General features: G+C 39.3%; 1 protein-coding gene across 1 annotated transcript in view; it reads left to right on the top strand.

The window, feature by feature from the left end:
• The window catches only part of polr3b (polymerase (RNA) III (DNA directed) polypeptide B), a 34609-nt gene continuing 19161 nt past the window's right edge, over positions 1–15448 (top strand). The window contains exons 1-13 of the mRNA XM_022200562.2: positions 1–177; positions 475–507; positions 1876–1932; positions 2013–2077; positions 2160–2235; positions 2969–3069; positions 3285–3376; positions 3509–3626; positions 4584–4692; positions 6242–6364; positions 9459–9575; positions 9653–9787; positions 12745–12906. Of these exons, the coding sequence (XP_022056254.2) occupies positions 106–177; positions 475–507; positions 1876–1932; positions 2013–2077; positions 2160–2235; positions 2969–3069; positions 3285–3376; positions 3509–3626; positions 4584–4692; positions 6242–6364; positions 9459–9575; positions 9653–9787; positions 12745–12906 (1260 nt within the window). The 5' untranslated portion in view covers positions 1–105. The remainder of the gene's footprint in view (positions 178–474; positions 508–1875; positions 1933–2012; positions 2078–2159; positions 2236–2968; positions 3070–3284; positions 3377–3508; positions 3627–4583; positions 4693–6241; positions 6365–9458; positions 9576–9652; positions 9788–12744; positions 12907–15448) is intronic.

The raw sequence follows: 15448 nt of genomic DNA, 5'->3' as shown, positions 1-15448 counted from the left end.
TTACGATGGAACACGGGGGAGCGACACATGCTGGTATCACTTCCGACGCCGTTCATCAACACTGACAGAGTTTTATGCGTTTACTGTTGAACGACGGCGTTGACCATGGAGGTCCTGGGAGGAGAGTTTAGCGACATGAGTCCGCAGGAGCTGGCAGCTCCTGTCAACACGGTGGCGGTGAGTTACAAGAAAAAAGGACGGAAAGTTTGGAGCCACGAGCAGTGAGAAGCTAACGTGTTAGCCGCTAGCATAGTGCAGCACAACAGAGTGTGGAGGAGTTGGTGGTGAATTAGTGCAGTTAAAGTGTTGTTAGCATAAAATAGTTTATATATTTGCGTACTGAGTGGCAGTCATTTTGAAGACATTGATACAAGCAATTTTTTAAGCAACTGTATGATAAAACATGTAGCAATTAAATTAATGACAGGCTTGAGAAATATCTGATGTGGTTTTTGTCTTCTTTTTTTTTTACAGGAAAAATGGAAATTGTTACCGGCCTTCCTGAAGGTAACAGGACAGTTTTGTGTCCAAAATTTTGTACTAAATTTGTTGTATTTTTTTCATTTAATGCTGCAAACGGTGATGGGAGAATTGGTAGAAGTCCTCTACATTGTCATGGCGTATGTAACATTATATGGCTATGTCAGTTTAGAGCATTTTGTCATGTGCATTTCCTGAAAATAACTTTTTTTGTGAGGGCTAAAATAGGAAAAGTAAATAAATGAGCTGAAGTCAAGAAAACTCATTGCCTTGAATAAACAAACCCAAAAATATAACTAAAATCTCTTTCTGGTCTTTGACTAATCCCACCAAAAATGATTTGCTGTGTATTAAAATGACACATTTAGAAGGTTTTTTTTTCCCCCATTGAGATACTTCCTTCATGTCTTAACCCTGGGAACCCTAAACAGTTCTCTGGGTGTTTTTTTTTTCACCCCATTGTAGTATTTTTCATCACTGTCATTTAATTTTTCACTGAAACATACAGTCCTGCACCTCTATGAGAACAACACAATCATCGCTGTAAGTAGAGGAACTCAAAAATATAAAACATATAATGTAATATATAACTACTTTGAAATTCCGCCATATGTATGACTGCAACGGACAGTCAGGACTGCAGAAAAAATCATCGGTGCCAGCCTGCCCTCCATTCAGGACTTGTGCATGTCCAGAGTCAGGAAAAGGGCAGGAAACATCACTGCAGATCCGTCACACCCTGGACATAACCTGTTTCACCTCCTCCCCTCCGGCAGGCGCTACAGAGCTCTGTACGCCAAAACCATCAGACACATGAACAGTTTCTTTCCACAGGCTGTTGCTCTGATGAACATTTGAAACCAGTCACAGTCTGAATCATGAACGTAAACATCCATAACCTCAACAAACAGTCCTATAAACAATAAAATTATAACTAGAAATGCACCATTTCCACTGATCACTTAAACTAAGTTATGTCATGTTATGTCATGTTATGTTAAATTTTCTTATTACGTAATGTTAAAGTTATGTTTGTATTTTTGTATTTTTTTGGTTGCAAAATTTATGTTTATTATTTAATTTTCTATTTGTCTAGTACAAGAGGGTACTGTAAAATAACGGAGTCAAATTCCTTGTATGTGCTCACATACTTGGCAAATAAAAGTGATTCTGATTCTGGAGCTGGAATTAACAATATTTCTGTTGTCAGTTAATCTGTTAACAATTTTTTCAACAAATGTCAGAAAACGGTGACATCATGCATCACAGTTTGGCATCTGTAAATATAGTTTTGTTTAAAATAATGTGTTTAACACCACATACAGTGACCTTTATTTATTCTTGCATATAGCGTCCACTTGTCCTTCAGTTTTTCGTGTGTTGTTCTTTTTGTAGGTCAAAGGTCTCGTAAAGCAGCACATCGACTCCTTCAACTATTTCATCAATGTGGAGGTAATACACGAACCAAACATGAGTGCGTTTTAACTGTTTTTGTTGCATCTTGATTGAAATATTAATGTTTTCTTTTCCAGATAAAGAAAATCATGAAAGCAAATGAGAAAATCACAAGTGATGCTGATCCAATGTGGTACCTGAAGTAAGTCCTAACCTGAATACGTCTGACGTAGAAACTTCTAGATTCAGATTTAAATACAAAAAACGACGTGTTTTCTTTGCAGATACCTCAATATTTATGTTGGCATGCCTGATGTTGAAGAAAGCTTCAATGTGACCAGACCAGTGTCTCCTCATGAGGTGAACTTTATCCACCGAGGGCTTTTAGAAGGACAATGGCTTGTTTCTGGTGTTAAATATGAACTATTGCTAACTATATTCTAACATAATTGTTATTAGAGGGACAGAAAGTTAATCAAGAAGCAGCAATATTTCCCAGTTTTGAACAGTTGCTCAAAATGTGAGGATATCGTTTGAGTTTACAATACCCGTGGTGCGTATTTTCTGTAGATTTTTTTCAGATTTGATTGATTATGTGGCACGTTTCTTACTCAAATACGTGAGTTTTTCCTGCATAGAGGACTTTGCAGTGCTTCCCAAAGAGATTTTAGATTTTAGGAGCATTACCAGTGTCAAAATAATAAAAGAAAAATTATAAATTGAAACCATTTTTGCAAATTAAGGTTTAATTTACACGAGCACAATAGACATTTTTGTTCATTACAAATGGTCAGAAATAACAAAAAAATGCACAGATTTCTGTTAAATAAGTTGATATGGTTTTATTGCTTTGTATGAGGCCCAATCAGTCAGAACTCTGAATACATAAAACGTTAATGAATAAATGCTAAAGTTAAGCATTAGTTTTAGGGATGTTTGGTCGTTATTTTTGGTGAAATAGTGTAAGCTGCTATGTTGCAGTCTTTTGTAAGGTGATGTGATGCAACTAATTATTTGTGCACTGAAGCATCCTTTCAGATCCACACGTTGGATCAAATGCTGTAGAAATGCAGCTCATCGTTTGTTTCCGCAGTGTCGTCTCAGAGACATGACCTACTCGGCACCCATCACAGTCGACATAGAATACACCCGCGGCAGTCAGAGAATCATCCGCAACGCACTGCCCATTGGAAGGTGTCTTTGTTTTTCTATTTTACACCCAGTGAAAGTGGCATTTAAATCTTCAGCAACAAAAATCATTGAGCTGTTAAATGCTGTACCGCTGTCAGCTCTGTATTTTACTTTTTTTTGCACTTAAAATAACAGTTTCTGCACGGTAACAATCATATTTTACTGTGGGATCACTCACATGTTCTTGTTGTTGATATCTTTAATTGTTCTCCTGTCAGGATGCCCATCATGCTGCGAAGCTCCAACTGCGTCCTCACAGGAAAGACGCCCATGGAGTTTTCGAAACTCAATGAATGCCCTCTGGATCCAGGTAATAAAACAGTCAGCCTAAAACTACATAAGCACATGATCCCAATGTAAAACTACAACAGTGAGTCAGTACAAATGTCTTGCTGCCAGTGGCTCTAAAAAGTTTAACTTACTATGTTCTTTTCATCCACAGGCGGTTATTTTATTGTGAAAGGTCAGGAGAAAGTCATCCTGATCCAAGAACAGCTGTCCAAGAATCGAATCATCGTGGAGCAGGACAGGAAGGGGGCAGTCGGAGCCTCAGTGACCAGGTACTGAGACATCTCCAGTAGCCAGTGACTCCGTTCAGTGATAGGATATAAAGAATAGATTACACGAAACTATGCTGTGGAACTTTTTTGCCCTTTTCTCTTACTGTTGATGTTCGCAGGAGTCAAGTGTAAAACAAGCCAAAAAGCTTTTCTACAATCCAGGATGTAGATTTTATGAGTTTTCTTTCATTCCAGGATAGAAATGTTTTACAACCTTACATCTCAGAAATGTGTTTGTCCTGTAATGTAACATACACGTGTTGAATTAATGCAGATATATGGGAGTGCTTAAAATGATCTCATGTATCTGTTAACCCTCGTGTCGTCCTGCGGGTCAAATTGACCCGTTTTCAAGTTTGAAAATGTGGGGAAAATAAGTATATTTTCACAGTGAGACTTCTGATGTCCACATTTTCAACATTTTTGGGAAATCTCTGAACATTTTTTGGTGGAAAAAAAGAAATCTTTAAAAATGTTTCTTAAGAACGTTCACAAAAAAATCAACCAAAATCCAGCGAATTTCGCTGGATTTTGGTTGATTTTTTTTGTGAATGTTCTTAAACAAAATATTATAAATTTTACTGATACATATGTAATCACTTAAGATATTTTTAGGGTTTTTTTTTTTGAAGATTTTTACTCCTTTTTGAAAACATTGACAAGAATTTTCTTGCCAAATTTGGGGGATTATTTTTTAAAAAAAATAATCTTTGAAGGAAAACTTTTTAGAAATGTTCTTCCTGAAGGTTTTGCAAATTTTCAGGAATTTGAGGAATTTTTTTGCTGAATTTTTGGACTTTTTTCAAACAAGGAAACAATATTCTTTGGTGCCTGTAAATGAGGACAACAGGAGGGTTACAAGTGTTGCAGTTAGTTTGGCCTCATTATCCCCGAATTTTCCCACATTTTTACATGAAACTTAATGTCTTCTTTCCTTTTCTCGCCTCTTCATTGCAGCTCTACTCACGAAAAGAAAAGCAGAACTAATATGATCGTTAAACAAGGCAGGTTCTACCTGAGACACAACACGCTGTCCGAGGACGCTCCCATCGCCATCATATTCAAGGTAGAGGAGTTTTTGTTCCTGCTGAATGTCCAGCAGGTGGCGCTGCAACACAGCGAGATGATTTTAGATGGAGGAGTTGTTTTTCATGTTGTTGCCTCACAGCCTGAACTAAAGACGCTTCAGTAAAAGGCTGTTTTGTGTCTGTCTGTCCTTCATCTCAAACAGCAAAAACTCCAAATCTGACCAAGTCTGTTTGTCTTATTTTTAGTCAAAATGTTTCATCCCTCTTGGTCTAAGATATATTCACTTACAAGAGACATTTCAGTAAGATGGAGGGACTTGTTTTAAGACAATGCATCTTGAATATCTTGTTAAATCAAAAACAATCTTGAAATTTCTTGTTTTGAGTTGTATTTTACAAGAAAACTCAAAAGCAGTTTAACCCTCGTGTCATCCTGAGGGTCAAATTGACCCGGTTTAAAGTTTAAAAATGTGGAAAAATGTACGTATTTTCACAGTGAAAACTTCCACATTTTCACTTTTTTTGGGGGGGGGGAATTTTTAAACGTTTTTTGGTGGAAAAAATAGAAATGTTTCTTTAAGAACATTCAGGAAAAAAATCAACCAAAATCCAGCAAAATTCGCTTTATTTTGGTAGATTTTTTTGTGAATGCTCTACAAGAAAATATTAGAAGTTTTACCGATATATATGGAGTCACTTTTTAGATATTTTTAGGGTTTTTTATTTATTCAATTTTTGAAAATATTTAGTTTTTTTTATTTTTATTTCCTGCCAAATTTGGGATTTTTTTTAAATATAACTTTTAGGGGAAACTTTTCAGGAATTTTCTTCCTGAAGATTTTGCAAATTTGTCTAAATTTGGGGATTTTTTAAATATTTTTTTTTCAGACAAGGGAACAATCTTTTTTGGTGCCTTAAATGAAGACAACAGGAGGGTAACACCTAAGCTTGACAATCCTGGTAAAATGCAGCTTAAAATAAGTTTTCCCAGCTAATTTTAACATCTCAAGATTCAAAATCTTCCCAAGCCATTTTTCACTTGTTCTATTGGCAGATTTTCTCACTTATTTCCAGGTAAAAGTTCTTTAAAATAGTGTTTTTTTTTCTTGTTTTGAGAGGGGCACTTTTTCCAGTGTAAATAACACATGCATGAAGTGGAAGGTTTTGATAGAAGTTGTCGTTTATTTAAAAGTCTGCAGCTTCAATCGTTCTTTGAAAATGCCAGTTGGACAGCTGGTATCATGAAGTAGCAAACCTCTGCAAACGTGCTACCTCGTGAGCATGAAGCAGTCGTTATCCACCGCTGTGCATCCCGGCTGACTTTCCTGCAGAAACAGCCGCATCAGTTCCCACCGCTTCGCATTTCCATAAGCAAATGTCACCTTCTGACTCCCAGCTCACCTCTCCCTCCCTGAAAACACACTTCGCCGCCGTATGTCGTCTCGTCTCCGCTCTTGTTCTCGTTACAAAATGCCGACTGTGCGTTTGTTTTGTCCATAAGGGCTTCATCTGGTTACACAAATTAAAACAGGTTTTCATGTTGCGTCTGTGTGCACATTCTCTCCTGTTTGCATGTTGTTCACACAGGGCATGGGAGTGGAGAGCGACCAGGAGATAGTGCAGATGATCGGCACCGAGGAGCACGTCATGGCCAGCTTCGCTCCGAGTCTGGAGGAGTGTCAGAAAGCCCAGATCTTCACGCAGACTCAGGTACCTCAGTGGCAAATATCTGCTGGGGCTGAGAGGTAGAAATCATTATTACAAGCCCACAGAAACACTCGGGTTACTTTACAGCACACGAGGAGTCACGCTCAGGCTTAGGAAGGAGCTTTAATTAGTTTTTAATTTGGATTTACAAATACAAATGTGCAAATAATGTCACCATGAAAGCAAAAATGTTCAAATGTTGATCTAAAAAAGTGCTTTGTGTGTACGTTTTGAAACCTCTTCATTAAAGGAATAGGTCCAGATTTTTGGAACTGAGGTGGATGAGAACACTGATGTCAGTCTCATGTCTGTACAATAAATGTGACCCTGAAGCCTGCTGCTAGTTAGCTTAGCTTAGCTTAGCTTAGCTTAGCCCAAAGGCTGGAAACGAGGAATCAGCTACACTGAATCCATCCACCTGTAGGAAAATCCGTCTTCTAGCATTTCCAAAGCTTCCAGACCTCATGATGGCACTTAGATTCAGAAACTTCTCATTCTTGCTCTTTGGTTTTTGTACCGATTTAGCAAATGAGATGAAACGTGTTTCTAATTTTATATTTTTTGAGGTTTTTGTTACAGTTTCCTTGTTTCCACTCTTGTTGCTAAGAAACTAATGATTATTTCCACTGTCAGTTAATCTTTTTTTTTGTTTGGAAAATGTCCCAAACAGCTGAATCAGTGTTTTGCAAAACAAATGTGCTATTTTGGAACCAAAATATATTTGATTTACTGTCACAGAAGAGTAAAGAAGCCAGAAAATAATCCATTTTAAGATGCTGTAATCCAAAAAAAAATCACTTATTCTTTACTTGATTTATCTTTGCGTCTGTACTTGGCGCGCATTGAAGCTAACTTCTCTCAAACTCTCAGCAAGAAAGAACACATATTCCATTAAGTGTATTTAAAATCGCATATAAATCATTGAAACTGTTGTAAATATCTGGATAATTTTCAAACCACGGCTTGTTCAGAATAATTAACTTGGAAATGAAATGTCTGACGGCGATGAGGTGAGTTCAGAGCAGCTTTAAGTCCACAAACGGCAGCGTTGAAGCATCAGTCAGCACTAATGTTCCCGTTAAATCCATCTGAAGAGCAGCACGTCGGGACGCACAAACAAGCGGCTGCTGCCTGTTGACAGAAGGTATTTTCTTTGTCTCTCTGTGATCCGATGACTGAGGTTTTGTCTTACCAGCCAGTTAAGTAATGCTTTCCATGCGTTATTCAGGAGGCCCACGTGCTTTCTTTGACATCTACAGATGAATGCAATCGGCCAATTTGTTTTTCATAAAGATTATGTTGTTAGAGGAGCCGCCGATGCATTGATGAGGCCATATTTGCTTCCTAGCAACCGGTGGCCGCTGCTCTCATGTTCCTCTGTCTGCCAGCCTCCATGATGTCTTTTCATGGCATTCATCGGGTCATTGTGTTGTGGACAATGAGGCCTAAATCTATATAATTAAAGGCAGATAAGGCTTAAGAAACATTGTTATCAGATTATGATAAGTAATCTGCCCGTTCCAAATTTGACTCGTCTTCTTTGGGGATGTGTGCTGAGACGTTAGAAACTGGACAGGTGATTTAATCAGATCATTAATGTGTTTTATTTCTCTAATTAGAGGATTATGTTTTGTGCACAGCTGCCTTTAGGCCGTTAAATGCATATATGTTTGTGTATTTCGTGCGCTGTGGACGGCAGGGTGGGTGGTCCTGGAGAAAACCTTTAGTCTCATTAACCTCTGACCTTTTCAGTGGTTGAGCAGCGGCTGCAGCTGCCTCAGGTGTGTGGGTGTGAGTGTGTGTGCACGCATGGCTACGTGCGCATTACGCCCTTTGTGATTCACTTGACCCACCAGCGGCCCGATGCACGTGTTTTCTCTGCTCTTTCTTTAGAAAATCCAACACGTTTCCATTTAGACATGACATTGGCGTCTGATGGCAAATGTCCTTAATGGCAGCGTTTGATTGACATGGTGCTAATTTAACTGAGTATCGAACCCCAGAACCCGTTTATGTAACGTTGATTATCGAAAAGTGAAAACTGAAGGCATCGTATTGTCAAAAACATGTAAGATCCTGCTTTCCTCTGGGACTCTGACTCCTGCTGTGCGTCCTTTACCCGTTTCTCCTTGTCATCTTTGCATCTAATGCATGGTCAGATCATAGACATGTTCACTTGGAGAGAACTCTAGAATGTCTTTTGTTCAGTGTGACAAAGTTATAAGACCATAAATCATGAAAAAAACCAAAGTTGAATTCCTTTGGTTGCTTATTTTACAAAAATGGACATATTTAAACGTAGAATCAGCATCTACAGCATTTTTCCAAGTGCCTTCAGGTGTTAAGAACATTGAAAAAGACATTCTTTGCTTTCATACTTTTTCCTGAGTGTCCCTGAATTAGATTTATTTTAAATGTGAGTGTTGGTCACTGCAGAGTCACTTCATAGTTGCACAGAAGAGCTCAGGTTTTCTTTTTCTTTTTTGCAAAATCTGGTTTGTTTTTGGAGAAACAAGGCAGGTAGAATGAAATGATTTTGATAGCATCTAACAATTTTAAGCTCAGATTTGGTTCATTCTTCTGACACATTATTTCAAGGACAAGTTGAAAATCTGATGATTCTTCCTCTTTTTTTGCAGTTTCCGGCTCTGATAAATGGCGTCTTTATGTAATTTTTAAAAACGTAACTTGCCTCTCAAACATTTCAGTCCTTTACCGTGTTTTATTAGATTTTAAAAAAAAGCATGTTGATGGTGGGATGTTTTCCTCAGATAAGAGATTATTGGACTGAAGTATTTCTAACTCAAATCCAACCCACACAATTTCTAATTTATCTTGGCTTTAACTATTTTTTTTGGCTCAGTGTTGTAATAGTAGAACCATTTTTTAAACTCTTAGTTTAAAAGTCACATCAAGGGGAACTAACCTGCATCAAGATGGAGATAATAAGATACAGAAGTTTGTAACTTGATGTTCACTTTAACCAAAAATTATCGTCCCGGTTTGAGTTTCGAAGCTGAGGTGAAACATTGACACCAATATGCGTTTCAAACGACGTTGAACTCCCCTGGTTTCTGCTTTCTAACCGGCATTTCAGGCTCTGAGGTATCTCGGTAATAAAGTGCGACGACAGCGCATGTGGGGAGGCCCGAAGAAGACCAAGATGGAGGAGGCCAGAGAGCTGCTGGCGTCTCTAATCCTCACACATGTGCCTGTAAGTGAGCTCAGGAAACTCGTAGCTTCCCGGTTTAATCCACGCAAAATGATAATTGTTTTCTGTTCTGGCTGCAGGTTAAAGAGTTTAACTTTCGAGCTAAGTGCATTTACTTGGCTGTGATGGTTCGGAGAGTGATTCTAGCTCAAGGGGACAACAAGGTGGACGACAGAGATTACTATGGCAACAAACGTCTGGAGCTGGCCGGACAGGTACGCTGCAAAATCTGACAATCTGACCAAGTCTGTTTGTCTTATTTTTAGTCAAAATGTCTCATCCCACTTGATTTAAGATAGATTCACTTAACGAGTGACATTTCAGCAGATGGAGGGACTTGTTTTAAGACAGCGTATCTTAAATATCTTGTTAATTCAAACAATCTTAAAATTATCTTGTTTTAACCGTCGTGTCGTCCTGCAGGTCAAATTGACCCGTTTTAAAGTTTTAAAATGTGGAAAAAATATAAATATTTTCACAGTGAAAGCTTCCACATTTTCTAAATTTTTGGGAATTTTTTGAACATTGTTTGATGGAAAAAAAGAAACGTTAAAAAAATGTTTCTTTGAGAACATTCGGGGAAAAAATTATTTTTTTTCTGAATGTTCTTAAAGAAAATTTCAGAAATTTTACTGATATATATGTAATCACTTTAGATATTTTTTAGGATTTTTTTTGCAGATTATTTATTTTTGAACATATTTACAATTTTCATTTTTAAAATTTTTATTTCTTACCAAGTTTTTTTTTTTTAAGTAAAACTTTGAAGGAATTTTCTTTCTGAAGATTTTGCAAATTTTTGTTTTAAATAAATTTGGGGAATATTTTTGCAGAATTTTTTTTTCAGACAAGGTAACAATATTTGTGGTGCCGTAAACGAAGACAACAGGAGGGTTAACACACCTAATCTTGACAATCCTGGTAAAATACAGCTTAAAAAAAGTTTTCCCAGCTATTTTTAACATCTCAATATTCCAAATATCACATCTTATTTCTGGAACTCTTCCCAAGCCATTTTTCACTTGTTCTATTGGCAGATTTTTTTTCACTTATTTCAAATTAAAAGTTCTTTGAAATAAGTTATTTTTTCTTGTTTTGAGAGGGGCATTTTTTTTCCCAGTGTACTACACAACTTTCCTTCATGTGCTAATTTACTGCTTGTACTTTGTTTAACTCTACATTCAGGTAATTATTACTCTTTATGTTAAAAGACAAGAACATCAGCTCCCTTATTTTCTCTTCGTTCGTCAGTTTGATCGACTGTAAATGAGCCGGAGTTCAGTTCTGACATTAAAGGCACCCCGTTGAACTGGTTGGTTATTCATTTTACACAGGCGAATGGTGTTTACTGCTTTTTTCTTTACTCCTAGCGCTACTACAAAACAAAACGGGCCCGGTGCGTGTTAACAGTGTGTCCAGAAACACGGCAGTCGCGCTCACACGCCTCAGTGGGAATGGATCACAGCGCTGCTCCGACCCTGATCTCTCACCTGCATCTTTGTTCCTGCCACCTTCTTTTAATAAGACTCTCATTATTTCCCCCCCCCCGGCTTTGTTTTTCCCTGTTTTGTTTTCCCCTCCACCTCCCCCACCCCCACCCCTGTATTTCAGCCTGGCTTTGTCAGGGGAGAGATATGCGGTGGCACCAAAATCCCGAGGATGTGGAAGCATGGGGATTTTTCAGCGCCGTGACAATAGAAACGCTGCCTTGACTGGAGCGATTGAGCTAATCCGCAGGCCCGGCTCTGATAATGTAATTACGGCTGTCTTAAGGCCTTTAATTTCCCCCCAACCTGCTCTGTGCAAGGAGTAGGAGATGGGGAGGAGCGGGGGGGGGCACAGAGCCCTCTTTCAATAGGGGGCTTACACACTAACAACGCCAGCAATCTCCTCACTCTCCAATTATGGTTCCCTGACATTCAACTAATTGGCCTGGCTGCGCAACGGAAGCTTAATTTCTTTATTAATTTCAAGCAGCGCTGCCTGTTTGTTTTGATGTATGCTAATGCACGGGGTGGGTGGGGGTTGTGAGAGAGGTTGCCTCCTGTAGGCCTGGCGGAGGAGGACAGGGACCTGGGACAGAGGCCAGGTCAGGCTTATTTGTAAGCCGGCACACCTGGTTATTAAACGTGACGGTAAACGCACCTCAGCGCTGCAAAAACTCCAAATCTTACCAAGTCTGTTTGTCTTATTTTTATGCAAAATGTCTCATCCCGCTTGATTTAAGATTAATTCACTTAGCAAGAGACATTTCAGCAAGATGGAGGGACTTTTTTTTTTAAAGACAATGCATCTTTAATATGAATTATCTTGTTTTGAGTTGTATTTTACAAGAAAAGTCAAAATAACTTTCACCCTCGTATCGTCCTGCGGGTCAAAATGACTCGTTTTAAAGTTTGAAAATGTGGGAAAAAATATATTTCCACAGTGAAACTTCTGATGTCCACATTTTCTACGTTTCTGGGACATTTTTGAACATTTTTTGGTGGACAAAAAGAAAGATGTGTCGTTAAGAACATTCACCAAAAAAATCAACCAAAATCCAGCGAAATTCGCTGGATTTTGGTTGATTTTTTTTTGGTGAATGTTCTTAAAGAAAACATTAGAAGTTTTACTGATATATATGGAATCAATTTAGATATTTTTTAGGATGTTTGGGAAAATTTTTACACATTTATTTTGAAAATATTTACAAGAATTTTCTTTCCGAATTTCTGAGATTTCTTTTAAATAAAACTTTTAAGGAATTATTGGAATTTTCTTCCTGAAGGTTTTGCAAATTTTCAGAAATTTGGGGATTTTTTTTTTTTGCAGAATTAAAAAAAAATTTAGACAAGGAAAATATTTTTTGCTCCCTGTAAATGAAGACAGCAGGAAGGTTGAAACATCTCAGATTAGGAGATTACATGAGAGTGAAAACTGTTTTTTTTTTTTTTTTTTTTTTTAGCATGTCTGGCTTATTTTAAGACACCAAAACTTGACAGGAATCCTACCAAGCCATTTTTCACTTCCTCTATTGGCAGATTTTTTTCACTTATTTCAAGGTAAAAGTTCCTTGAAATAAGTTTTTTTCTTGTTTTGAGAGGAGCGTTTTTTCCAGTGTGTCTGACCCGACGGTTTGGACACTTGACAAGTGAATAAAAAGTTCACGCTGACTGTCTGTGTTTTCCAGCTGCTGTCTCTGCTGTTTGAAGATCTGTTCAAGAAGTTTAACTCTGAGCTGAAGAAAATCGCAGACCAGATCATCCCCAAGCAGAGAGCGGCTCAGTTCGACGTGGTCAAGCACATGAGGCAGGATCAGATCACCAACGGCATGGTCAACGCCATCTCCACGGTGAGTCGGAGCCCGTAAATTAGACCCTCCAGAAAAACACGGGCAATAATCCTTGATTATGCGGGCTAAAATCCTTGATTATGCGGCCTCAAATCCTTGATTATGCGGGCTAAAATCCTTGATTATGCGGCCTCAAATCCTTGATGATGCGGGCTCAAATCCTTGATTATGCCTGCTCAAATCCTTGATTATGCGGGCTAAAATCCTTGATTATGCGGCCTCAAATCCTTGATTATGCGGGCTCAAATTCTTGATTATGCGGGCTAAAATCCTTGATTATGTGAATAAATATGCGGGGTTTTTATGACATTTTATGCGGGGAAATTGTGGAAAGTTGATTATGCGGGCTCAAATCCTTGATTATGCGGGCTCAAATCCTTGATTATGGGGGCTCAAATCCTTGATTATGCGGGCTCAAGTCCTTGATTATGCGGGCTAAAATCATTGATTATGCGGGCCCAAATCCTTGATTATGCGGGCTCAAATCCTTGATTATGGGGGCTCAAATCTTTGATGATGCGGGCTCAAATCCTTGATTATGGGGGCTCAAATCCTTGATGATGCGGGCTCAAATCCTTGATTATGGGGGCTCAAATCTTTGATGATGCGGGTCAAATCCTTGATTATGGGGGCTCAAATCCTTGATTATGGGGGCTCAAATCCTTGATTATGGGGGCTCAAATCCTTGATTATGCGGGCTCAAGTCCTTGATTATGCGGGCTAAAATCATTGATTATGCGGGCCCAAATCCTTGATTATGCGGGCTCAAATCCTTGATTATGGGGGCTCAAATCTTTGATGATGCGGGCTCAAATCCTTGATTATGGGGGCTCAAATCCTTGATGATGCGGGCTCAAATCCTTGATTATGGGGGCTCAAATCTTTGATGATGCGGGTCAAATCCTTGATTATGGGGGCTCAAATCCTTGATTATGGGGGCTCAAATCCTTGATTATGGGGGCTCAAATCCTTGATTATGCGGGCTCAAATCCTTGATTATGCGGGCTCAAATCCTTGATGATGCGGGCTCAAATCCTTGATTATGCGGGCTCAAATCCTTGATGATGCGGGCTCAAATCCTTGATGATGCGGGCTCAAATCCTTGATGATGCGGGCTCAAATCCTTGATGATGCGGGCTCAAATCCTTGATTATGCGGGCTCAAATCCTTGATTATGCGGGCTCAAATCCTTGATTATGCGGGCTCAAATCCTTGATTATGCGGGCTCAAATCCTTGATGATGCGGGCTCAAATCCTTGATGATGCGGGCTCAAATCCTTGATGATGCGGGCTCAAATCCTTGATTATGCGGGCTCAAATCCTTGATTATGGGGGCTCAAATCCTTGATTATGGGGGCTCAAATCTTTGATGATGCGGGCTCAAATCCTTGATTATGCGGGCTCAAATCTTTGATGATGCGGGCTCAAATCCTTGATTATGGGGGCTCAAATCTTTGATGATGCGGGCTCAAATCCTTGATTATGCGGGCTCAAATCTTTGATGATGCGGGCTCAAATCCTTGATTATGGGGGCTCAAATCCTTGATTATGGGGGCTCAAATCCTTGATTATGCGGGCTCAAATCCTTGATTATGCGGGCTCAAATCCTTGATTATGCGGGCTCAAATCCTTGATTATGGGGGCTCAAATCCTTGATTATGCGGGCTCAAATCCTTGATTATGCGGGCTCAAATCCTTGATTATGCGGGCTCAAATCCTTGATTATGCGGGCTCAAATCCTTGATGATGCGGGCTCAAATCCTTGATGATGCGGGCTCAAATCCTTGATGATGCGGGCTCAAATCCTTGATTATGCGGGCTCAAATCCTTGATGATGCGGGCTCAAATCCTTGATGATGCGGGCTCAAATCCTTGATTATGCGGGCTCAAATCCTTGATTATGCGGGCTCAAATCCTTGATGATGCGGGCTCAAATCCTTGATGATGCGGGCTCAAATCCTTGATTATGCGGGCTCAAATCCTTGATTATGCGGGCTCAAATCCTTGATTATGCGGGCTCAAATCCTTGATTATGCGGGCTCAAATCCTTGATTATGCGGGCTCAAATCCTTGATGATGCGGGCTCAAATCCTTGATGATGCGGGCTCAAATCCTTGATTATGCGGGCTCAAATCCTTGATGATGCGGGCTCAAATCCTTGATGATGCGGGCTCAAATCCTTGATGATGCGGGCTCAAATCCTTGATTATGCGGGCTCAAATCCTTGATGATGCGGGCTCAAATCCTTGATGATGCGGGCTCAAATCCTTGATTATGCCTGCTCAAATCCTTGATTATGCGGGCTCAAATCCTTGATTATGGGGGCTCAAATCCTTGATTATGCGGGCTCAAATTCTTGATTATGCGGGCTAAAATCCTTGATTATGTGAATAAATATGCGGGGTTTTTATGACATTTTATGCGGGGAAATTGTGGAAAGTTGCAAAGTATGCGAATAGTTGTGAAATATGCAAAAAATACGCGCGATTCACCTGCCGTCTGGCCGCGGAGGGATGTGTCCTCTAATCATACACTGGGACTG

The sequence above is a fragment of the Acanthochromis polyacanthus genome, chromosome 8 (assembly GCF_021347895.1).
Source record: "Acanthochromis polyacanthus isolate Apoly-LR-REF ecotype Palm Island chromosome 8, KAUST_Apoly_ChrSc, whole genome shotgun sequence".
Classification (NCBI taxonomy): Eukaryota; Metazoa; Chordata; class Actinopteri; family Pomacentridae; genus Acanthochromis; species Acanthochromis polyacanthus.
Note: the sequence above shows the minus strand (reverse complement) of the source record. Positions and strands in the feature narration are given on the sequence as shown.